The 25,204-nt window shown below is 42.8% G+C and overlaps 1 protein-coding gene across 1 annotated transcript in view; it reads left to right on the top strand.

Moving 5' to 3' along the window:
* DLEC1 (DLEC1 cilia and flagella associated protein) overlaps positions 1-25,204 on the top strand; it is a 41,926-nt gene that overhangs the window by 14,982 nt on the left and 1,740 nt on the right. The window contains exons 15-37 of the mRNA XM_087751564.1: positions 17-75; positions 615-789; positions 2,565-2,658; positions 2,883-3,013; positions 3,327-3,485; positions 5,332-5,471; positions 5,724-5,877; positions 7,355-7,465; positions 9,952-10,082; positions 11,052-11,237; positions 11,734-11,792; positions 13,009-13,160; positions 13,701-13,804; positions 14,732-14,802; positions 15,685-15,902; positions 16,917-17,051; positions 18,867-18,989; positions 19,758-19,852; positions 19,940-20,024; positions 20,554-20,754; positions 21,633-21,794; positions 22,811-22,964; positions 23,577-23,702. Coding sequence (XP_087607690.1) covers positions 17-75; positions 615-789; positions 2,565-2,658; positions 2,883-3,013; positions 3,327-3,485; positions 5,332-5,471; positions 5,724-5,877; positions 7,355-7,465; positions 9,952-10,082; positions 11,052-11,237; positions 11,734-11,792; positions 13,009-13,160; positions 13,701-13,804; positions 14,732-14,802; positions 15,685-15,902; positions 16,917-17,051; positions 18,867-18,989; positions 19,758-19,852; positions 19,940-20,024; positions 20,554-20,754; positions 21,633-21,794; positions 22,811-22,964; positions 23,577-23,702 — 3,025 coding nt within the window. The remainder of the gene's footprint in view (positions 1-16; positions 76-614; positions 790-2,564; positions 2,659-2,882; positions 3,014-3,326; positions 3,486-5,331; positions 5,472-5,723; positions 5,878-7,354; positions 7,466-9,951; positions 10,083-11,051; positions 11,238-11,733; positions 11,793-13,008; positions 13,161-13,700; positions 13,805-14,731; positions 14,803-15,684; positions 15,903-16,916; positions 17,052-18,866; positions 18,990-19,757; positions 19,853-19,939; positions 20,025-20,553; positions 20,755-21,632; positions 21,795-22,810; positions 22,965-23,576; positions 23,703-25,204) is intronic.

Below are 25,204 nucleotides of genomic sequence, written 5' to 3'. Positions count from 1 at the left end.
TCCTTTGTGTGTGTAGCTGAAGAATTATCACAGTGTGATTCAGATGGTACTGAAGGACATCCCAGAATCACCTTGGTAAGCTGAGAAAGAGTATTTCGTAGTAAGATGTGTAGCCACATTTTAGCTATGCTATTACATTAAGTTAGTGGCATTCTTCATCCTTCTGGTGATGATGGACTGACAATTATAAAGGATTTTATCTGCACAACTAATGGTGGTACAGAGGGCGTCTCTGTGATCTTCCTGTCTGAACACGTGCCCTTGCTAGGGCTGCACCTCTCTTGGAAAAAGAGAATACTGTCATTTTGTCTGTTCATTTCCCAGCTTTCTGCTGAGATTTCCAGCAGGTTTTCCTGTTATTACTGTTTCTCACAGCAGTCTATGACTTGTCTACATACTTGTTCGTGAACAGACTGGGACGACTAGAGTACATTAAAGAAATACTGTAATTTTTCCAGATTTTAATTGTCCCCAGCCTGAGCTAACTGCACGTGGGCAGTCTGTAGTTGAGAAACTTCTGACGATTTTCTGTTTTGATCTGGCAATTAAAAGATGGATCCAGTTTAAACACCAGTTTAAGATGCTTAATAATTCTACTGTATTTCCTCCCAAAGTTTAGTAAAAGAGGGGATGCTTCAAAACATCCCAGAATACAAAGCAGAGGATGTAATAGCATTGGAAATAGAAGTTAAAGGATCAACAGAACCATTTCATCTTCTTCTGGAACCATACGCCATTATCATCGCTGGAGAAAACTTTATTGGTGTAAATGTCAGAAAAACATTTAAGGTTTGTTTGCTTTTGGCTTCATTATTATCATGTGCTTTGTGTCACTAGATGTCATAGGTGTTATTAGACAATCCATGTTATTTTAGTTTTTCTTAAATATTTTCAAAGGAGGCTGTGACTCCAGGAGGGTCTGTACTGAAATCCCCTAGCAAGTCTCTGTAGCCCTACGCTCCAGGCAGCAGGCTTAGTTCTTTTTTCATCTCTCAAGTTTGATATCACATAGTTTTACCCTTCTAAATGTTTTTCTGGGTCGCTAACCTGTTGCTTAGCACTTTGTCTCTCCTGTAGTGTAAAAGTTTTCCAGTTGGGAGGAATAGTCAGTGGATGATTAAAGTATTTTCTAACAGGCGCTGTTCATGCCTCTACGGCAAGCACAGTAGAGCTACAAAAGTCAGATATGCTGTATCTTACTAGACCTTATTCTTTCCTGCAGGTTCTGATAATTTCTGTTTGACCGTTATGGGACAGACTGCTGCTGCAATTGTCCACTCACTCAGCATCCTCTTCACTATAGATCAGGATCGTTTTGATCTTAGATTCACTTGGGAAAAATGGCCTGTTAGCAAGAGCCAGATAGGAAGACATTTCCCAGTTAATCGTCTTCCCATTTTTTCTTAAAGATACTGCTAGTCAGCATTTTGTTTTATGCTTTCTCTTCCTAGAAGTTCTTTTTCAACTTAAGACAGCCATTTCATACTGTCCAGTAATCCAGTATAGCTCCATGTGTGGTATAGATAATTAAGTCACTTACTGATAATATAATGACATTCCTCGCAGTTTCCAATTGTTTTTTTAGTCTTAAAAAGATAAGAATTTGAACTGTGCTCAGAGAGAACTGTGCGTCAGAGAACAAAGTTATTTGCTGTGATTAAGAAATAATGTCTGAATAGATCTGAAGAGCAGGCCAAAGATTTCAAGAGCTTACGTCTCCCTCACAAACAGATCCTTTGGTAAAAAAGAAGGCTGCTCTCAAAACAAGAATTCAAAGTTTAAGCTTTGAAGGTTTGTAACATTTTTGAAAAATGGAGAAAAAGTTTAAAAGGCTTCTAACATGATAAAGTTCTTGAAAAGAACAGTTAATGGATTTTCTTTAAGTTTCAGAAAACTTCACTAGTGTGAAGGTAGCCACTGAGTTCATCTGACTAAATATAGTGCTTTCAGCATAGATCTCCACATCTGAGCTACCTGCTCTAAACTTTCCTTAGAGTCCTTGGAGATCTGGTTGGCAGCATCCAGGGGCTGATTCATCTCATCCCACAGGCTAAAATAGGTCAGAGGAATTGCTCCCAGCACTGTCTAATTGGCTTTATTTTCAGAGAAGACAATTCCTAGGAGATGAGGTCAGATGCAGAGCTCTTATCTGTTTTGCAGACACCCGAAATCCAGTCAGGTGAATCCTACTTATTCTTGTCCTTGATTTACATCACAGAGGAGAAAGGAAAGGGAGAACACATGAAAATAATGGTAGTTAATGGATGGCACTGGGTTAATGCTGTTCAAATCAGAGGTTAGATGAAGTTCTGTGCCTTTACACTCTTACCACGCTCAGTTTATTTCAAGATTCAGGCGAAGATACAGTATATTGTAGCTAGATTCAAGGTATATTAGTAGGTCATAATGTTTAGTGGTGAACAGGATATGGTCAGAGTTTGCAAAGTATGTGATGTGAGACTTGCAATACCTAGTTTGCAGTGCATCGGTACTCTCAGCAAATTGGCTTGTTGCTGTGAAAGTTTAAAGTGCATTAATTGTCTTGTTGATTTTAATTGTTTTAGATGTGGAATAACAGCAAATCATTGATCAAGTACACATGGGAGAAAATAATCTCCTGTGACATCATGGAAGTTGAACCTCACACTGGCGTCATAGGTAAAGTTTCTGTGACTTGCAAGCATCGGTTAATGGCAGAAATACTTAAATTGGTATGAGTGGAAGAGAAAAGTCACAGAGCGCTATAAAGCAAGCTGCAAAGCAAGACCCGATCCCCAGCCCCAGGGGATCTTAATTTGGTTCCAGGAGTTACAGTAACAGGCTTGCAGCAGGTGGTTTCTTTGCAAAATGGTAAGACAGGACACTGAATTTTTCTTTCATAGATATGAATAAATGCTGTGAATTTGAACTGGCAATTACTAGAAGCAAACCTGGGTGCATCAGCCGTAACCTGCAGTGTAAAATTGAACACTGTCCAGAGCCAGTTGTACTGCATGTTGAGGCTGCTTTTAAGGTAAGGAACAGTTCAGTGTTGCGGGATGACTAGCTGTGGGGCCTCGCTATTGTCCATAAAAAGCTTTTTGTCTCTTAAAGGCCTGACAAATCTAAAGCAGTTACAAACAGGAGGTATTTTTGCTGTCTAATAACTATTGAGTCAATGTTGATACTCCCATGACATTAAGATTATTTTTTCTGTATTACACGCAATGCATTTGCTTTCTGCTGTTCTCTGTGAAATTGAACATTAATCTTAGCTAATGTATGCTTCTTAATTAGGCAGTTTTGGCAGAAGTGTCCATTCTGACATCTGTTTCCTGGTGTCCTAGGGTCCACTTCTTTGTATTGATGTTCCATCACTCCGGTTAGGTTTGATTAAGCAGGGTGAGAGTGTGTTAAGGACCTTTGAGATTAAAAATCTGTGCCAGCTGCCAGCGCAATGGAGAATGCAAGAAAGCCAGGTTTGTCTAGCTGAAAGGAATGAAGAGGTAAGTCACTGCTATAGCTGGCTATGCTCCCTCTTTAGCTAATTCTTCCTTATGCTTAGGCATTGTAATATTCATTCCAGATATCAAAAGGTCTGATTTCTGTAACTTCTTATGAAACTGGTTCTGCACAGTTCCAGAAGTGCACAAGTTCTTCTGAATTTATTACAAATCCCCTGCCAGCCTGATCCAAAGAGACACGGAGTATTTCCTGTATGACAGTGATTTCATCTGCTGCTGATCTAAATAAGGGGGCAAGACTTTATCAGAACTGAGGCTGCCAAACACTCCTCTCATGCACCCGCATCAGCATCTCAGATAAGAATCTCAGCACCTACTGAATTGGGCCTTTTGGCTTTAAGCAATAGCTTTGAAACACGCAGGTGTCTCCCAAAATAACTTCTTACCACAATGAATACTAAAACTGTTGTTTAGTATTATCTAGGCTGTGATGTTGTCAAATGCAGTCCATTCCAGTCTTTGGCTTTGGAGCTCATTCCACCATTTCATATGAAATAACTGAAGCAGCTTGGAGGTAATAACTGGTGGCAAAGAATTGCATGAGAGCTGCTATCTGCAGACCATCACATGTTCCTAAAATTAAAAAAAAGAAAAAAGACAAAATGCTTATTTTGATTATTTGTGGCACACAGTGGGCTTTGTAGCTAGATTTCTCTTTGGTATTATACATTAAAGGGAAGTGAGGAAATCCGGACTTGGGTAAGTGCTTTTTGTTGTAATGAAAGGCCAAATTCTGCCTGTAGGGCTCTTTACATAATTACCCATGCAAGGAAGGTGTTTCATGGCAAAATTAGTCTAAATGCTGTTCAGATGTTCTGTTTTTCTGGACAGACTGTCAGTTTTGCAACAGAGAGAGGAGCTTGTTAAGCAGGAACTTTCCATTGACCATCAGGAGATGGAAGCCTGTGAGAAGCTGACTGTATCCCCATGAGTTCTTGAGCTTTGTTTTCTTTTCTACGTGTCATGTAGATATCTCACCAACTTTGGGTGAAAGTTGATGGCAAAAAGAAAAGATTTATGAGTGGTGGTTATGGCAGCCTTGCAGAACGGTTCTGTGTGTGTGCGCGTGTGTCTATCCCTTTTCCCCCAGAACAATTGTAATCAGAAGTGCCTGATTCGGGATAGAGGTACCCTGGAGGAGACCCTGTCCTCACAGTCCTCGGGCCCTTACTTCTCACTGTTATTCCTTTGTCCCCTGCCATTCCCAACAATTCCCAGAACCCCAGAGAGATTTTAGACTTAATCTCTTGAATTTGTCAGCCCAGAGCCCATTCATATCCCAGTGATGATCATAGATCAAGTGCTCCATTCCTCCTGCATAAGAGCTACCCCTTTCCGTTCCTGAACCTCTCCAGCCCTCGTCCCACACTGGTGCTCTTTCTGTTTGCACTCCTCCAGCCCTCCTTTCTCGACCTTCTCTCCAGGAATCTCCCCAACTTGTGGCACCTTGCACAGCTGCTGCTCAGCCCCTCTGCTTGGGAGGAGACCTGCTACTGCTGCTGGCTGCTTCTCCTTCACATTCCCCTGCACGCCAAGCACAGGCGTCCCTGTTATGCCCTTGGCTCTGACTACCTTTCTCTTAGGTGATTGCCTTTTTATTAGCTGTCCCTATAGAAGCAAAGTCCTGCCTCCTTGTCTAGCCAGGTTTCCACAAAGGTAGCACTGTGCTTACTGAAATCAACCCAGGTGGGACTCCAGAGGCAGAGAGAAAGGACATGTCTGAGGAAAAACTAGACACAGGCAAGTCCTAATCAGATGTGTGGCTTCAGCATTTTACACTTGCTTTGCAGGTGTCACAGAATTTTCTGTTTCCTCTCTCCTCTCCTAGGTATCTCCCTTTAACATTCAACCATCTGCTGGAGAAATACCTCCTTTGGGTATATGCAGTGTGTCAGTACAGTTCACATCGTTGCTGTGCCAGCGTCTCCAGACAGTATTAGAACTAGAGGTAGAAAATGGAGAAGGAAGGTAAGGGGGGAAAGTGGCGTTCTGCTTTGTGTTTTCCTGAGATTTGCATGTGATTTTCACTTTAGGTAGTTTTATCTCCTAAAGCAAAAATATGCAGCAGGAACTCAGAGTGGGGTTGTGTAACCCATCAATGAACTATCCAATCACTAATATTGCTAAATAAACATAATCATCATTCTTTCCAGCATGCTGTTGTATGTCTAGCACATTTCATTAACGGTAACAATAGACCATCTGTGTGTTTATTTCCAGTCATCTTCCTGTTTTTGTTGAAGTTCAGACCCCCCAAGTGTGTCTGATATCTAGTCATCTAGTATTCACTGAAATTTATACTGGAGTTCCTGCCAAAGCAACCAGCAGACTTTTTAACCAGACACTGCTGCCAGCAAAATACTTGTGGGGAAAGGTAAATGCGCTGCTAATGGATGAAGAATACAGCAGGGATGGAAATTGTAATTTCTATCAAAATACAGACTACTCTTCAAGGTTTTTCTGATGTATCCTTTGAGTAGTGATTCCTGTTTTTCTGGCTTATGAGCAAGACTTCAACTTGAGACCAGCCTTGAAAAGATTAACTACCAGTTGATATTAGTATGCTCTTACTGTCTGTGGATCATCCCCAGGAGAATGGGTGGGCAGAGGTATGAGGGGAAATAGGATGTAAGCTACCGGAGTATTAAACAAAGTACTGTGGCAGTTTAGGGTTTGCATTTAATTCAGTAGAGCAAAGAAACAATGGTGCTTTTGAATTGTGTCTAAATTTTGCTTAAATTTTACATTCTGGGTGGGATTCAGCTCACAGATTAGGACCCCTAAATTTAATGTCAGTGTGTAAGCTATGGTCTGAACTCTCTTTTCAGTCAATGGAAGTCTGAGCAGGAAGTCAGTCACTAGAATGTATATGTCTAGGGTTGTTGTGGGTGCTGTAGAGTGTTCTTCCTCACCTCCAGGTGTCACTCAAGAAGTGTGGTCTCTTGTAAGTCCTCTCACACCAGCCAGCCACGCTTGTATGGCTTGGCTACCCTATGCGCCGGTGTTTAGGCAACCGAATCCTACCCCATCTATACAGTCAATGGAGTCCAGAGAAGTATTCAGCTCCCCTTAAAATGGACACCTATTTTGGTCTGCAAAATGCTCTCTAGCACATACTAATTGGATGTCTGTTGGCTACAATGGTAGTGTTGACACCCAGTATGCATACAATTAGGTTAATTAGCCTGTAAGCTGAATCCTGCTGTCAGTGCTTTGGTCATTCGGATCTACTCTGACATCCAGGGTTCAGCTCGGTTGCCTACATAAAAGCATTCAGTGCCATCGATGTCCTTAGGCGCCCAAGACATCCTAATGGACTGTGTGGATGATATAGGACCTATGGGAAAATGTTTTGGAACAGCTGGAGCCTAGGAGGGATATCCACAGCATTTTACATGGTATCTGATGTTCGCATGTGAGCAACCAAGTTGAACCCCTGGATTCATGCCATGTGTATTTAGTCAGTTAGGGAAGATGCCAACACCAGGATTGTCTGTGTAGTCAGTGGAGAGAGATATGGCACCTGTAGGATCCTGCCCCAATATCAGATAGGTTGACTTAACCCTGGAAAGGCTTGTGACTGTGAAAGGGATCACAGTGACTCTCCTCCCAGCCCAGGTGCCTCAGCTGGGCACCTGAAGTCATTTGGAATAAATGTAACAGGAGGATCTTATCAGCCATGGGGGAATTGTAAAACGAGCCTTGTCTCAAGAAACTGTATGTGTTGCTACATGAAAGTGTCCTAAACCTTAGAATAACTCTGTTTTTATAGTCCTCCTTGATCTGAAGAGAAAATCTGAAAGAATCAGTGTTAATGAATTAAGAGAATGTCTGTCCTTTCTGTTCGGCAGCTGATTGGATGTCAGGCAGATTTTTGCTCTGCCACTGTCTCCCCAGCCAGTGGCACCTTAGGCCCAAATGAAGAAAAAGAATTCTGCATAGAGCTGTCAGCTAACGTCGTGGTAAGTTTAAAAATTAATGCAATTTTATCAAAACAGCAACACTGGCATTCTCGTCTCACCTCCATCTGGCAAAAGAAAGGATTTTTATATACAAAATATAATGCTTTTTTTTTCCGTGCAATATCTCTGAAATTGCTTTGCTTTAGAGGTAACCATGGTTGAAGGCCAGAATTAAAGCAGTCCCCATGGTGTGCAATTTTCTACCCTGCCTCTTTGTTTCCTGACTGTTCCTGTTTTCTTTCTTTCTTGAATGCCTATTCAATTACTCTTAATGCTTATCACTTTTCTTAGAGCATACAGATCCTCACTTCAGACTATCCCAAATGAAATGTAGCAGACTGGCATATGTAGTATGCATTTGATTTTCTGAATGCAACTGGGCTCATGAGATTTTGATATTTGAAAAGTTAAAAGGGGCTGATGGGACTGAGTGTCTGCAAAATAGGGTGTAGATTGTAGAGTTTACAAACTTCAGGAATTCAGCCACAGACTTCATAGGGATATTCAAACAGTTGATTAAATGCAACTAAATAAAGGAACTTCCTGTAGGTGTGGTGTATTAGTTCCCATTACAGGCACTGGAGACCTAAGTTTCATTTATTCACTTAAAAGTAGGTGTTCAGTACTATCAGAGATGCCCTAGAAGATCTCAGATACCCATGTATGTCTGGCGTATGTGGCACAGGATCCCAGTAAACTTGAGCTTTCTTCATGGAAAGCTGGAAGCTCAACAGGACACATTGGGCATCTGGAAGGGCACTTTTGCATGTGGCTGGGGAACTGAATGCCATCCGAGCCGCCTACAAGAAAGGCTGTCTGCATTGTAGGTGAGCTAGGTGCCCAAGTACCATTAATGAATCAGTGAAGATTCAGAGCTCATATTTGGAGTTCACCTTTATAGATGAACTCAAGGGCTCTGTGGTGGGTTGACCCTGGCTGGATGCCAGGTGCCCACCAAAGCTGCTCTATCACTCCCCTCCTCAGCTGGACACAGGAGAGAAAATATAACGAAAGGCTCGTGGGTTGAGATAAGGACAAGGAGAGATCATTCACCAATTCCTGTCCCAGGCAAAACAGACGCGACTTGGGGAAATTAGTTTAATTTATTATCAATCAAATTAGAGTAGGATAATGAGAAATAAACCCAAATCTTAGAATACCTTCCCCCCACCCCTCCCTTCTTCCTGGGCTTAACTTTACTCCCAATTTCTCTACGTCCTCCCTTCCAGCGGCGCAGGGGGATGGGGAATGGGGGTTGTGGTCAGTCCATCATACCTTGTCTCTGCCGCTCCTTCCTCCTCAGGGGAAGGACTCCTCACACTCTTCCCCTGCTCCAGGGTGGGGTCCCTCCCCCGGGAGACAGTCCTCCACGAACTTCTCCATCGTGAGTCCTTCCCACGGGCTGCAGTTCTTCATGAAGTGCTCCAGCGTGGGCTCCTCTCTCCATGGGTCCACGGGTCCTGCCAGGAGCCTGCTCCAGCGTGGGCTTCCCATGGGGTCACAGACTCCTTCAGGCATCCCCTTGCTCCAGCGTGGCGTCGTCCGCAGGCTGCAGGTGGATCTCTGCTCCACCGTGGACCTCTGTGAGCTGCAGGGGGACAGCCTGCCTCACCATGGTCTTCACCAGGGGCTGCAGGGGAATCTTCTTCACTGACCTTGGTGTCTGCAGAGTTGTTCCTCTCACATATTCTCACTCCTCTCTCCAGCTGCAGTTGCGCGGGTTTTTTTTCCCCCCTTCTTAAACATGTTATTCCAGAGGCGCTACCACCATCACTGATGGGCTCGGCCTTGGCCAGCAGCAGGTCTGCCTTGGAGCTGGCTGGCATTGGCTCTGTCGGACGTCGGGGAAGCTTCTGGCAGCTTCTCACAGAAGACACCCCTGTAACCCTCCAGCTACCAAAACCTTGCCATGCAAACACAATACAGGCTCACATGTGGACAGTTACATTTAGAAGTCTGAATCTGGAGCTAAATCCCAGTCTATTATTCTATGCAGGATGCACTGGTTCATGTATTGATAAGGCAAAAAAGAATAGTAGTGTTGAATTAGCTGGAGTACTGGTGTAACTGGGCCACATAATTCATCCTACAAGTCCTGCTTTAAACCCAGGTAGAAATAAAATCTTGGTTTTGGAAGATTATTTAAGCATGACTAGAATTGATTAATGCTTAGAGCTTCAACACTTGCAGTATAGAAATTGTGTCAAAAATCACTAATAGAGCAGTTTTAAGCTTATAGACTGATGCGAGTACAAAGCCAAGAAATGGCCACAGGTTTTTACTTTGGTACTGCCTTCTAAGCAAATCTGATGCTAGCAGAGAATGCATTTAAAACAATTCAGTGAAACTTTTCAAGATTCTGTTGTAGTTCTGGTTTTAGTCCAGTGAGGTTTATACATGTTTTCCAAGTAAATTTCTTAATGAGGCTGGCTTCCCTCTGTGATGTTTGCTTCATTCACAAGGAAACTTGACTCTTCTCCTTTCAGGGTGAGCTGAAAGACCTTGCCCTTTCCTGTAGCGTAGAAGACATGATTGAACCCCTCTTCCTGAGCATTTCTGGAGAAGTGAAAGGACTGCATGTCACCTACTCAGTACCTTGTGACAGTGGAGTTGCCAGGTAAATCAAGCGTTTATCCCTGAACTGAACAAAAATTACTTCTTCCCAAAGCAAAAATACAACAGAGAGGGGGAAAAAAACCCCACTTATCTATGTAAACTGAATTCTTCCTCCTGCTGTAGGCAGCAAGGACAGTAAAATATGCTGGTACAATTCACTGAAGGTGCTTGTGTGAAGAAAAGGTACTGGCTTTACACCGTAGCCAAATTCAGCATCTTCATAAGCCCAAGAGAAGACTGGAGAAGAGCACTACTCCACTCCCACCATTGTTTCGCTGAAACAAATTAAATTAACAACTGTGAATGCATTAATTCACGAATAATAAATTGGTGTGAAGTTAACTGCACATTAGTGAAACTCATGTTCATGTGTTGTATCTGTTCTCCCTTGTGCTCCTGGCACTTGTAACCTGCCAGTTGCCTTGACACTTTTGTGTATAGAGACCATGAAAAATTACCTTTCTCCCTGGTAACCAAAGTGTGGGACCTCCGCAGTCCCTCACATGTTTGAGTGTGACAACTATTTTCTGGAATGCCAAAAATCTGCAAATTCAACTCTTAGATGTGAGTTACAGAATTATACCCAAAATCTGGTATTTTGGACCATTAAGTTTTGTCGTTGTACTGTGAGACACGATATTAAAGAAAGATAAATATACTTCTCTTTGACTCGGTATATCTGACTGATACTTATTTTATTTTTCTGATATGTAGCATGATTATTCTCTCTTGGAGTAGGTTGCCATGTTATACACGATAAAAATTCTACCCAAAATAAATCCTTATATGGATAGAAGTGAAAAAATGAAAAGCAGAAAATGCTGATGACAAAAATAATAGCCTGCATGGTCTCTTTACACTGGTCATCACAACCACATTGCATATTGCACGTGTTAAAATCTACTGAAGTTATCTGTGGCGCAGGAAAATAAGACTGATGTTTTAATACTACTGTAACCTTTTCTGACAGTGATGAAAGACAAATGTTACAAAGCCCATGTGATCTTCTTTTGGACTTTGGATCCGAAGTTGCATTCAAAGACATAGTAAAGCGTCAGCTAATTCTTACCAATCACACCAGAATCAGTGCTCCATTCACACTAGAAGCTGAGTATTTTACTGGATATTCACTTACTCCAGAACAAGGAATCTGCCCGTAAGTCTTGCTTTTCTGCATAATGACTCAAATACTAATTTAGATCTGGATTAAATCTGAAATCGGGACAGAGTGTATTGCCTCTGTCACAAGATGGGCTTTCTGCAGTGCTCTGCTCTGGTGGGTTTTTTTTAAGCTCTGACTCCGACTGTGGTAATGAAACCTGGTGGTGAGGTTTCCTGCAGAAACAGATAGCATGCAATGCAAGGATGGAAAATTTAGCTGGTGTAAATGGCAAAACGCTATTGTTGGCAATGGATGTAAGCCAGTTTACACCAGCCAAGGCTCTGTTGTGTTAGATTGTACACAGTCTTACAGCTCTCAAGTTGATTCACTCTTGAGGATGTTACTTTCAAAAAATGCTTTGTAGGCAAGTCCTTCTTTAAGTTATAATGGCTACTAGTTTAGGAGCAAGGTGCAGCTGTTACTGTAGCAGAGTCCTGCTCATTTCACAGAAATGTCGTTACGATTTTTTTATATTTTCAAGCTCATCAAGCTACCTGGTGAAAAGAAGAGGGCCTGTCACAAAACATGCAGCCAGAAGAGCACAGTCAGGTATGAGAATAGCTGTTAATCCCTGCAGTAGAGTGAAGGCAAAAAGACAACTGACTACCATATTCAGCATTAAATGTGCCAGTCAGGCACATCATTTCATTCTTGGAGTATCTGGCTAAGTCCACACTGTTAAATTACTTAGTTTCTCAGTTCATTCTTGAGTTTGAAAGCCCACATTGCATAAGCATTAGGTCAATCTTTCTCTCCCCCCGCCCCGCTTCTTTTTACTCTCTTCCTCCCTCCTTCTTTCTCTCACCCCCTCCCTTTCTTTCTCTCTCTCTTTCCTCTTCTTTTTCTCAAAACCAACAGTCTGAAACAAAGATGGGTGGTTCTGGCAGTAGTTCGCTCCCAGGATCACTCCCAGCACACAGTATGGATGACATGCATAATGTTTGGCTATTTCCCTTCTACCTGGTCTTCCAGTACCATTGCAGCAGGCTTTTCTCCCTCAAACCCTTTTATATACCCTTCCCACTGTGGAAAGCTGCAGCACAGCCCATCCATCATTTCTGATGTGTTGTACTGAAAAATAATAATATTTGGAGCCACATGAGACCCAGGGAGGGGGGAAATGGGAGTGAAATGCTATAAAGTGTGAATGTGTCTTCTGTATCCAAAATAAAACTTGGACATATTGGTACCTTGCCATAGTGTTTGGTATCTGTTACAAAGACAAAGCTTTTCAGCTGTTGAATTAGTGCTTAAGACTGGAAAAATGCTGTTCTGACAGATTCCATCCAAGCTTATTGATTTAGAAGGGTAGGTGACTCAGAATGTGGAAAGGCTTCGCTCTTTGTAATTCATTCTTTGTGTTGAAGAGCACACAAAGGTAAACAGGCAGCTGCTAATAGAAAGATAACCAGTTAGCACAAATTCCAGCTTATTTTTCTCAAATTGAGGGTGTGTTTTCACATAGCCACTTAGTGCCTTGCATATCCCAAAGAGTCCTGGATCAGGTTGTTGTAAGGGAGTCCCTCTATGAAATAATCTCTGCAAGAACCAACTCTCAAAAAACAGATTAAGACCCACTGCAGAAGGGAACTTGGGTAAAGTGGTATACATGTGGGTTGTGTAAATGATCCCAGGTGTTTCTGAAGCCACTGAGGTTAGGCTGATTAACACCAGCTGAAAATATGGTCCTATGTATTCTTTGAAAGACTAACTTTGTTCCATTTCCTCAAAATTCATCAAATTCTTCTTTGCTGTGCTCCTTCAGAGTTTGCAGCGGCAGTGCTGTCTCATGGGAAGGGAGTAGCTTTCCATATACAACCTTCCACAGGAACTCTGAAAGCTTTCCAGCAGCTAATCGTAGAAATAACAGCTTACAACAACATGTGGGGAGAGTACCGGGATGATCTTGTCTGTAAGGTAGGTGGGGCTTTGGTTTTAGGTGAAGTATTGCTGCGGCAGATCTTACACCAATTATATTTCCCACGTTCCTTTCTGTCAAAAATACTTTTTTAGTTTGTTAGGATTTCTGTGAAAATTCAGGGTAGATATTGCTATACCACTACCTCCAATGACATGTAAGGAACTACTGGTTGCTCTTACAATGTGTGGTTTAGTTTTGGGGTACCATGTTTATCCCCTGGGAGGTTTTCATGTGCCCTTAAAATGACTGGAGCAGTTTTGATTTATAAAATCTGTTTGGTAGCTGGCCAGTGCACTACTCTGCTCTACCAATACAATATATTGTGTTGTATGGAAAAGCTGCAGGAAAGCTGATGAGTGTATGAGGTATTGCATTCTCCTGCTGAGAAGGGCTTTCGTTAGCACATGAATTTGACTGGTTTCTTTTGACAGCATCTAAAATATTTGAAAATCCAATCAGTTTTCAAAACATAATTTTGTAACCCAGGGAACTAAAGTTTTATCTTGATTCTAATGGCAAAAATTCATTTTTAATAGGTGGGAGACTTACAACCTAAATTAATTCCTATGCAAATGACTGTGAAAGGCTGTCCAATCTTCCTACAGATGACAGGACCACAAACAGACCAACCCATAATCAGGTATAGCACAAAATACTGTCAGAGAATTAAATATTCTTGGACTATGGCCAAGATACACACCTGTTCCCATCTTTTTGTGCTATAATGAGGTCAGCAAAGTGACCGTCAAAGTACACTATCTGCTTCTGTAACACCAATATATTTGTCTCTGCCAGCATAATTAGAAAAGAGTCTGCACACAAGCCTTCTCAGGTTTACCGGCCATCACTGTTCTGGGCTAACAGTCATAGAAGTTCACCCAGTCCAGCCTCATCCGATTCTGTGGAGATGGAAACTGGTACACGGCGGCAGTTCCCATCATCATCCACAGTTCATTTCTCCCTGTCCCTTTACCCAGACCAGGAGAAATGCAGCCCCGAGGTAAACAGGGGCAGGGGAAGGTCTAAGCCCTCTCATACAGCGAGTTGCCTCTGCACATCTGGGTGAGGGGCAAGGGTTGGTTTATGGGGACCATGGCACTACACACTTGGCCAGCTGCCATACAGCGTGACTGCTTCTTTCTGACTCCAGAGGAATTAGCATTGTATGTCACACTGCAGCCAAGAGCACTTGCAATGTCAGCTCTGTAACGGGGCATAGAAAATGGATTTAGCTATCCAGCATAAAAAAACCCCTTACGCACCTGGAAATCTGTGTCTGACACAGGTCACTCCACTGCTGTGCAGCCATTTGCTGCCGCTGCCAGAGTGTTTCACAAAAGCTGACTTCACAGGTTTACCCTGAAACATCCGAGACAACAAAGAAAACTGGGAAAAAAGAGACTGATTAAAGCAATATTGTACTTCACAGTATAGACCACACTTTACCTGATACCCACTCTTAACAGCCTGCCAGTGCAGCCAGATATGTTTCCACTTTTAAACAAATCTTTAATGATTTCAGACATTTATTTTCTGCATGTACTGACAGCAAGGTTCCCCCCCTCAGGTTTGGCACTCGTGTCTCTGGAGGGCCTCCTGTCTTTCGGAGGGTCCGGCTCAACAATCCCACTCCCTTTGGTAAGAATGACTTTTGCACAGCAAACATCGACACTTGCATTGCACTGCTAATGATAATAAAAACAGAAGAACCCATTAACATGTTAATTAACGGGCTTACTTGTTTCCTAATCAAGATGGTTTTTGTAAAAATAATAATAGTAAAAAAAAAAATAATAATAATAATAGAGTGTCTAAGCTGTTTTCTAACTTAGCTAGTACAGAACAATAATTCATGTTGTCAGGTCTTTTATATGCATAGCAGTATTTATCATTATGGTATTTCTGTCATGAATATTAGTTTGCTTTCTGTAACAGTAAAGCAGGTAAGCGCCAGCCAGAGTGTATTAGGATATATGTAAGTGACTCAATGTGTTGTTACTATGAAACTGCGCATCCTATCCTGATGTGTTTGGGTTTCCGCTCATTGAAATGATGGGAATTCAGCATTTTCCATCCTGGTTTTGTAAATCTCTCACAGCACTAACCCTGGTCAATCACATACACTACCTGCGTCATCTGGCTCTTCTGTGTTTAGTCTTTTTATCTCTCTTGAGTGAGATTTTAAGCTCTTCAGAGCAAAGGTCAATCACCTTTTTTTTTTTTTTTCTGAATGCCACCAAACACATTTGCTTAACAAACAAAACACTCATAATTTATTTTAATGTTAATAAAAGTATAATTTAGGACTTAGACAGCAGACAAGCTATAATAAGGGCATAGCACACAGGGTCTTAAATCATTTTAGTTTACAGCAAGCATGGAAAGCTTAAGATGTGCTTTAATGCAAATCCAGTTGCTAAACACAAATTCTTTACTTGATCCTCTTGTTCTCTGGTACCGACTAAGCTGTGAGTCTTCTCAATGACCAGAAGTAATTGTCCTTTCTCTTTTTCAATTCAGACATCCGCCTGGACTGGGAAATCTACAATCAAGAGGAAGATGATAAAAAGCTGGTGGACCTGTTGACGTTCTTTGGAGACCCTTTTCCTCCTAAGGACACGGATGAAAATGAGACTGCATCAATTGGTAGCAACTCAGAGTCAGAGATCGTGTTAAAGTTGGATCAAACTGCCATTCCCTGCAGAAGCATTTATTCAGCTTCGCAAACCACAGATGAGGTCAGCTGTTAGTCTGTTTTTTATACTGCTGCTGAGATACATGATGGGTTTCTTGGCATGAAAGGCTGAAAACAATAACACGCAATATAACTTGTAACTAAGAGCTGGATTGTTAAGAGAAATGTCAGCTCCTCTCACAGTCAAGAAAGCAATACATGGGTAAATGGCAATTGGTATCAGCAATCAGTTTCCAGAATGATCTATTATCAAATAGCTCTTCAGCTTCTCCTTTTCTTGAAGTTGTTAAAGAGGCTGATCAGATGATACTTTTTAGAATACTGTCATTGACAAACTAATGCCATTTTTACATGGAAGTGTGAAGATAACTAAAACTCCTCAATTTGGGTCTCCTTTTCTCATGGGTGCTTTATAGTGTCAATGTGTGCTGTAGTCAGGGAGCAAAATCTAACCTGTGAAGTTCAAATCGCAGCTAATGTTTTGGAGGTATTTATCCTAGTGCCAAACCTAGATTGGTTACTCTGTTTGAATATGGTAGCACCTATTACATGTGAAGTTTGATTATAATATGGCCATTTAGTGTCCTGAAGGCTGGGAGTGACAGGGAGAAGGTATGATACAGGATATATATATTTCTCCAGCAAAAGCTTTACAGAAAAGATATTAAAATCACCTTTTCTCTGTTTCAGCTCAGCAGGCATAGTTGTTTTGAATACATCTCTCAATTTTCTTGTGCAATAAGGGAAAGTTATTGCCCTAGAGTGCTGGTTTGTATAATGGGCCAGATATGTTACAGCTGAGTGCTTCTCTTGGCAGAACAGGACCCAAGCATGCACATTTTCCAAGGAGTTCAGGAGCACTTTCAGGAGAGAAAACCTATGCATGAAAAAATTCGTGTACAGGACGCATCCACATGTCCAGCTTTTGTGCCAGAAAGAAGGAAACTGGAGCTGGCCATGCTTACTGACTAGTGCAGCAGTTCCCTGTACACTTCACTTGCATTCCTCCTTTGCAGCGTAACAGTTTTAACCATTCCCCGCCCTTGTGTCCCTGCAGTCTTCGGACATGAACAGCAAAGAGAAGGAAATTGTCACTCAAGAACCTACAATACAGAAAATCGTCTCTATACTTATACGACCTCATGAAGGTGTTCCTGCAGACAGCCCCTACTCCATTACTCCAAGACAGATAGTAAGCTTTTACATTTTACCATATGTTTATGCAGGACAGAGAAGGAAGAGGAGGAAGTTGTGGTTTGGGGTAGAGACTACTGAACAGTGGAACACTAGGCTGGAGGCTTTGGGATCTCAACGATGACAATGAGTAGAGTTTGCAAAGACAACAGAAAAAAGAAAGCATCCCACCTACATTTGAGCAGTTAACTGATGACTGGAATTAGGTGTTCAGTTGTACTAGGCTCTCTAGAGTGGCATCGCTGGTCTTCTCATTTGGGTTGCCTCGGTGCAAGGTGTGGCATTAGGTGGGAGGCATCCAGCCTGAAGCTTTGGCAGCATGTTGTTTAACCAGGGTAGATTTGGTAAGTAGACGTGGCAGAGCTGGAAAGCAGCCTGCTGGGAAACGGGGGCTCTGTAGACAACTCTTTTTGGATGAACTGTTGTAACCCACAGTATTTCAAAACAACTGGTGCAAATAGGGGCCACAGTGTCACAATTCCTTAGGAATAAGATAAAGACAGTGCTGGCAAGATCTAACTATGAGTGACAGGGTTGCCCAAAACATCAGTGTTTCAATTTTGATTCTTTAAATATTAGCAAGTTTTTTGCAAAGGGTTTCAGTTACGAGTTAGAATGAGCTAAAGATTACATAAAAGGAATAATTACAGAAATAGCATCTCAAAGCAACGAAGCCTACAGTCAGCTCTGGGGTGACTGAGGCTGAGATAGCTCAGATAAACAAGTGCCTCATTTTGAAGACTGCCTCTATCAGGCGTAGCCAGCAGTGAGCTTGGCCCGTGTGGAATGGAGTTGATGCCTCTGGAGCCATTCAGGTATTCCTCTGCAGAAATGTTCTCTGTGTTTCTACTATGGCTCCAGGAAGGTCTGTTAGCTCAGGTGGTGTGCAGCACAGCTGGCCAGACCTGGCTTAAGCCCATGAACAACTAAGCTCTCTATGACCACAATGCACAGACCCTGCAGTGTTGTAGGACGTGACAGAGCTTACTAGCTCTGCTCTGGCCCTGCTAGACCTTAGGCAGACCTTTCTTATGCTCCTCACCACTCTGAGCAGGGGAACGTAGGAGAGCTGAGCTAGGTTTGCCTCTACTGAATGTAGGTCCAGCAGGACCACGCATCTCGCCCTGTGATCACATGAAACGGGGGAGTTTGTGTCTGCACAGCCCTAGCCTGAAAGCAGTACACGCCACATGGCCCCTGAGCTTACAAACTCAGCTAGGCATGAATTGGCTCTGTAGGGAGGTGGCAGAGGTTTTCCTGCAGGATTTAATCATAACCTGCATAATGCACCTAAAGAAAGCAGAATCTATTCAACCTGTAAATCCCAGAAAATCCACTGTAGCTGGCTAGCGCATTTAATTACATTCCCTGCTGTCATGTAAAATAAAAAAAAAAAAATAGCCAAGAGTAAACTGAACAGTAAAATACTCTTGAGTCATACTTGTAACTCTTCAAAAAATGTTTCTTGTATCTGTGAGTGCTATCAGTTGTGGGAGAATCATCTGAGTTAGCCATGGAGCAAGAGTGGGCAGAACTGGATATTTTTAAAAACAATCAGGTGTGTACATATGTTTGTGTACTTGGAGAGCTGGTCTGTGACTGTGCTTGAACTCTCTTGGTACTAAAGAGTGGCTACACTGATATTTGCAGCTGAAATAATTAAGTCAGTTTTATTGTCACATGTTGTCATTTTAATGCAAGCCTGAGCATAGCCCATCCCTGGGAGATGTCATGCTGCTTGTGCAACTCAGTTTTTGCTTGTGCAATCCCAGGCAGCTCCCTGCACTGCTGACCAGTTGTCTCTCGGCTGCAGATGGTTCCAGGAGGTGGCAGCATCTCCGTTTGCATCTCCTTCACCCCACGCGTCCTGCCAGAGGCCGTGCCTGAAGTGCAGTGTGAAGGGTTTGTGCTGGGTTTCATGAGCCTAGACGACAAGGTGAGCTATCACAGCAAGGCTAAAGACGAGTAGAAAGTAGTCTTTTCCCTTCCTGTAATTTATGCACAGGCTGCTGTGTACCTGGCTGGTCTGTATAAACAGTCCTGTACATCCTTCCTTAACTAGGGTTGTTCATTTGTTGCATTTGCCTTTTAGCTTGGAAGCATTCTGGGGTGGGAATGTCACCATCTTCTTACATTGTCTGGTGCAGCAGACCCCAGACAGAAGCCCAGGGTTTGAAATGCTATCACAACATCAGGTTTTGTTGATAACAATAGTTAACAATGGGACGGAGACTCAGGACTGCTGAGTTCTGTTCCTGGCTCTGCATCTACCTTCCTGTGTGAATTTGGACAGCATATCTCTCCTCTGGGAAACTTCCTCTTCAACAACTGCAAGTGCAGCTCACAGGCTAACCTGAGGCTTGAATAGCATTTTATGAATTGCTCCGTGATTCTCTGACATGAATCATTGCAAAGGTACAAGGTATAATGAATGAATGATAACAGAATATTTAATAAAAACATCCCTAATGTTCCTGACTCCTGGAGGAAGAAACATCTGTGTCTGTATTTACCACAGCCATTCAGAGTTCAACTACTGCTTAGCTTTTGCTGTTCCTTGCACGTTGCCGTGATGTCTTACAAACAGGCAATACGTTGTCAAGCAGAATCTTATTTTGGCTAGCAGCCTCTCAGGCTAAAAGTAGGGTTTCAGGTTTTAGTGCTATCACTCTATACATCATTTCTGTTGTCATTTTGTTGTCAGCTCGCAAAGATGGTGCCTAACAAAGTGCGCCGCAGACATGGCTATGAAGCTCCACCGTTACGAATAGACTTGCAAGCTTTCATAGGGCAGGCTCTGTAAGTACCATCACGCTGACGGCTCCTGCGCTCGCAGAACTAATCTGGAGGGCAGGGCTCTGACCAGCTCTGGTTCTTTACGCTCAGGTTAAAAGTAGACATGGATCATGACAGAGGAATGGTGTTTTATTCAATGGCAAGTGATCTCCTACCGGATCAGCCTCTGTTAGGAGTAAGTATTTCACGCACCGATGTATTCATCTGCTTTGTACTGCTGTGCTACTGTAAGAATTCAGAGCTGTATGCACATGGTTTTTAAAATGCATCTTTCTCCCCAGTAGCCTCATGTTGAGGTAAAAGACAGGTAAAACAAAAGGACTGCAATACTCATTAGCCAGGAATAAGCAAAGCTGAGCTCAGACAATGCCTATTTTATATATCTTTCTCTTTCTTTGTAGAGGAGTTTGTAAGTAGAAAAATAAGTACTTATTTTCAGGACATAAAGGTCTGATAGCAGAATGAGTCACTTTTAGAGCAGTGCGGTCAGTTTCTGTGACCCTTGACATTCAAAGACTTTTAAACTTTATTGCATTATTTGTATTTTGGTTTTTTACTTAAGAAGTTTTGAAAAAGACAAGTAGAAAATACTGGGTTGCTTTGGGGTAAAGTCCTTCCGATCCCCGGTGGTGCTGAATGACCAGGCTAGCACAAACCTCTCAAGGGAGCTAAAACTAACCAGTTTGGAATCATTTCTCCACCAGGTTTTGACAGATTCGGTAATGACTCAGAGTTTGAAACTCATCAATTGCACTAAAGTTCCTCTGTACTTCAGGCTCCTTCTGTCTACGCCCTTCAGCCTGTCCAGCACAGATCCCAAAAAGAGCACCAAAACATCCCACAGCAAGAAGGAGGAAAAAGAACAGCAACCGCAACTCGTACTTTATCCACAGCAAAACATGCTGGTAGGCTCAAAAATAATAATCCTGTGCCAGAATAGATAGTTTAGTAATTGGTGTGTTAGCGTGGTCCAGATGAACCACAAGAAAAACACAACCAGTATAGAAATCTCCCAATTTCAGGGGAAATAGTGGTAAATTAGCAAATGCTAATTACTGCAATTTTGCCTGCTATATTGCGGGTACAAAATATTTTTCTACAGTGGCCCTGATGTGCTTTTCTCATCAACTCTGACCTGTTGCAAGCTCCTGCAGAAAATCCTGTGGTTTTTGGAGCTCACCTAAATCAATAGCCATATATATGCTGGACAAATTAAAAGACTTCCAAAGACTGCAGTCCCTCATTTCCTTAAATTAGATGCAGGCAGTGCAAACACAAAAAAATTTGGTTTGTTTTGGGTGTACACAATGACACTAAAGGAAACAAAGTCCTGGAGTCAAGAATTAGCTAGGGTGCAAAGAATGAGTAACAGTTGCATTTTTGAAGTGTGCTTCTCACTTTTCAGTGTTCATTTTGACACACGTCTTAATTCTGCGTGTGCGGGAAGAAAAAAGACTTACAATTTTAAGACAGCTTTGGGAATATGGTGTTTGTAACCACAGGAATTTAGAACCTTTGTCTTGCTTGAGACTGTTTCTCCCCTGTGGTTCAGAGATTAGCTGTTCACCTTTACACTCCATCTCTGCATACTGGATTCATAGGAAATAGCTGTGTTTTTTCTTTAATTATAATGCTTTGTTCCAGTGGGAATTCAGTTGCTGGCATGATACCTTTGGGTTCCAGCGGGAAAATGTGTGCCTGGGCCTTTGAGCAGTGTTTACTTTGGATTTCCTGCACACGGTGTCTTCTTATGTGATGGTCACCCGAATTCCTCTTCCCACAGGTGAAAGTGTCATTCCACACCACTCTGGAGTTACTTACATATCAACGTTTGCCAGACACCCAGCTGCTTCCCGGATTCCAAGTGCTCCAGTTTGAGAACGGAGAGAGAAAGCTGAAGTTTAATCAAAATCTGGTCATTGAACATAGTAACGGCACGACCCAGGTAAGATCAGAACGAGATCTCTGAGCCCTGAGAAAGCACCAGCATTTTTTTATCAAGTTTTATCAGCATCTGTGACTCAGAATGAATGTGCCTTAGGATTTACTCAGCTTTGCAATACAGCCATTTCTAGAGTAAATTGTGCCGTCCAGTTACAGTGAATGGCCATGGATTTGCAAAAGGAGATGCAAATTTTGCCCTTTATCGAGACTGCAGGTGACGCTCAGAGGGACAGAGCAGTTTTGGGGCAGCACCCTGGTGTTCGTACCCCAGCTTGTTGCGCGGCCTGACGGCCGGGGCAATATGGCTCAGTCAGAGGGCAGCACACCCAACCACAGTACAACTCTTGACTGAGGCACAGGGACAGGACTCTCAGCGAACATGCCAGCGGCTGAGTCACCAGGCATTGCCTCCTGCAGCACCCGAGCGCTTCTTGACAGTCTCCTGCGTCTGTCTAACTCATGTGGTGTGATCACAGCCCACACACGTTTAAAGACCGATCTCTTCCAGATGGAAAGCTATAAACCCCTCTCAAGTCTTCAGCAGTTCCAGTACACTGCAGGCATTTTTTTTTTCCTACCAGGTATTTCTGAGGACCAATCTGTGTAAGATCCGAGCACCATATCTAAGATAGTCAATTTAGTAATAATATTGGGCAATCTGCACAAATGGAATGACTCACAGCGGGCCATACACAGTCCTAAGGGACGACGAGATGCTGTAACGTCTGCCTCTCCGCAGAAAACCCTAATAACAAATGAGAATGTTCACTCCGTGTTACTTGATTAAGACCACAGTGTCTGGTTTGAAAACCTATCCCAGAACAGTAAAACAAGCAACAACTTAATTCACTCAAAGCTGTACAACGGGGAATTGACTCTGTTACAACAGAACACAGAACAACTACTCTTGATTCAGTGCTTGAGGTTAAGAATGATCCAGCTGTAGCAGATATTATTAAAGCTCTACAAAAATAAGGTGGGGTTTTCTTTCTCCTTTCCTTTTCCTCTGTTTTGCAGCTGGTCCCAGTGACTGCGTACCTCACTGTTCCAGCTTTGGAGCTCTCTTGTGACACGGTTGATTTCAAGACCTGCTTTGTTGCACAGACCAAGACCCAACATGTCGTCCTGTGTAACAGGAGTGGCTGTAGAAGTTACTGGACTGCTTTGCTGGGTATTCTGGTTTTGCAATTGGATTTCCTTGTTACATAGTATGACTATTCAGTGTTTTTATTTAATAAGACTGCATGCACTCACTCAATGTATAGCCAATATATGATGATGTTGGCTGCAAACATATCAGGTCTGCTGCTGTTCTTACTTTTGTGGGCTTTTTCTTTTTTTTCTATTTTTTTTTTTTGACATCAGTGTATCTCCACTGATTTCAGCAGTTACTCCAGCTTTAACCAAAAGATATTGAATCACAACCCTCACAAGTAGTGGACATGCTTTGCTCATTTCTAATACAACCCTAAGAGGCAACAAGAAGCAGTAGCTCCTCATGAATTTGGTTTGAGCTTGTGCCTAACGATGTTAACGACAGATGGGCTTCAAAGAGAGAAGATCAGGGCCTTACTATTTTGATGTGGAGGCCATTGATCCCTCCCCTTGATTAGAGGATGAAAACAGAAACCGGCCACATGCACAGAAAGCCTCTGATGGCGCAAGATGTGATTTATTAGTTGGCTAGCCAGGAGGCACATTGTTTTGAGTGCTACGTGCTGTACAAACTTACACAAAACGGGTCTCGTATTGCTTTGTTTGATATTTGCTCCTTTCACTGCAGGTGAACGGGAAAGGCATAACGACCTGGAAGTATTTTCCGTCTCCCCTACTAACGGCATTCTGGAGGCACGTGAAGGGGACCGACCTCCCAAAGCGGTGTTGCAGATCAGCTTTACTGCAAGGTACAGTTAGCGGGGCTGAAATCTTGCTGTTATTCCCTGTCAAGCCCAGCCTTACGGTGTGAGTAGTCTCTGACAGCAGTGAGCAATTCTGCTCCGTCCTTGTGTTCTTACCAGGCTGCTCATTTTCCTTCCAAGACTTGCCAGTCCTGGGCTTCCAGCTGGTACTTTTTCTATATAACGACGTTCCCTACACCGCTCCCATATATGGGATTTCTTTTGGAATTGGCACCCAGAATTTCAGCCTTTAGATTAACCCACTCGAAATCATGCTGTTCCAACAGTTGGCATGACACACAGACCATGTACCGCCGGATAAAATCCCTCTCTTTAGGGTGAGGTCTTCAACAGAGGGCAAATCTCAGGCCTGTAAATCAATGAAGAAGCCAATACGAGAGTCGAGTCCTTTATGCACTCAGCACTTTATTAGGACGGAGGCAGAAATGTGCCAGGAGCATCTCAGCATTCCAGTAAGGCGTCTGTTGTGCAGGGAAGCGCAATGTCTTTTGCAGTCAGTCTCAGGGATTCTTCATTATCACTTACGTGGCTTCTCTCTAAAGGTAGCTTTTTGAAGGCCTTTATGTCCCTGCATGCATTCAGAGTACCTCCTGATGAAGCAAATAGAGCAAAATGTTGTTCTAATGCAGTGCTACAATCTGTCTTACCCTTGCTTAGCTTGACGCAATGTTTAGTGTCACAGTCATGTTGATGTCTGATGAGGAAGAAAAACATCCATGTCTTTGTTGCCTCTAGTCCAAGCGTTTTCTACACAACAAAGGTAATGTGAACTGCGGGCAAATGACAGCAAAGAACAGAAGAGAGCAGATGAAAATGACTTTCTTTTTGTCCTATAAACATCTAATATTGTTCTAATTATGTTTATGGCGATCTTATAACCTTTCATCGAGGCTAGAGATTACTTGTGAATGGCAGAGGAAGTGAGCTAAAGCCTTTAATTTCTTTGCTCTAATCAGAGAGATGCAACTCCTGTAGGAAAATTCAGCTTCCATGACAAAGTGTTTTCTTGGAAGTTATCACATGGTGGCAGAAAGTTTAAGTCAGACGAGGCTGCACCTCGAGTACTGCGTTGAGTGTTGGGCCCCTCACTACCAGAAGGACATCGAGGTGCTGGAGCGTGGCCAGAGAAGGGCAATGAAGCTGGTGAAGGGTCTGGAGCACAAGGCTTATGAGGAGTGGCTGAGGGAGCTGGGGGTGTTCAGCCTGGAGAAGAGGAGGCTGAGGGGAGACCTTATCACTCTCTACAACTGCCTGAAAGGAGGCTGTAGTGAGGTGGGGGTCGGTCTCTTCTCCCCAGTAACAACGAAAGGATGAGAGGAAACAGCCTCAAGCTGCGCCAGGGCAGGTTTAGGTTGGATATTAGGAAAAACTTCTTCACCGAAAGGGCAGTCAGGCACTGGCACAGGCTGCCCAGGGAAGCGGTTGAGTCCCCATCCCTGGAAGTATTTAAAAGACGGGTAGACGTGGTGCTTAGGGACATGGTTTAGTGGTG

The sequence above is a fragment of the Nipponia nippon genome, unplaced genomic scaffold (genome assembly GCF_047370975.1).
Source record: "Nipponia nippon isolate SJK-2023a ecotype South Korea unplaced genomic scaffold, ASM4737097v1 scaffold_1, whole genome shotgun sequence".
NCBI lineage: Eukaryota > Metazoa > Chordata > Aves > Pelecaniformes > Threskiornithidae > Nipponia > Nipponia nippon.
Note: the sequence above shows the minus strand (reverse complement) of the source record. Positions and strands in the feature narration are given on the sequence as shown.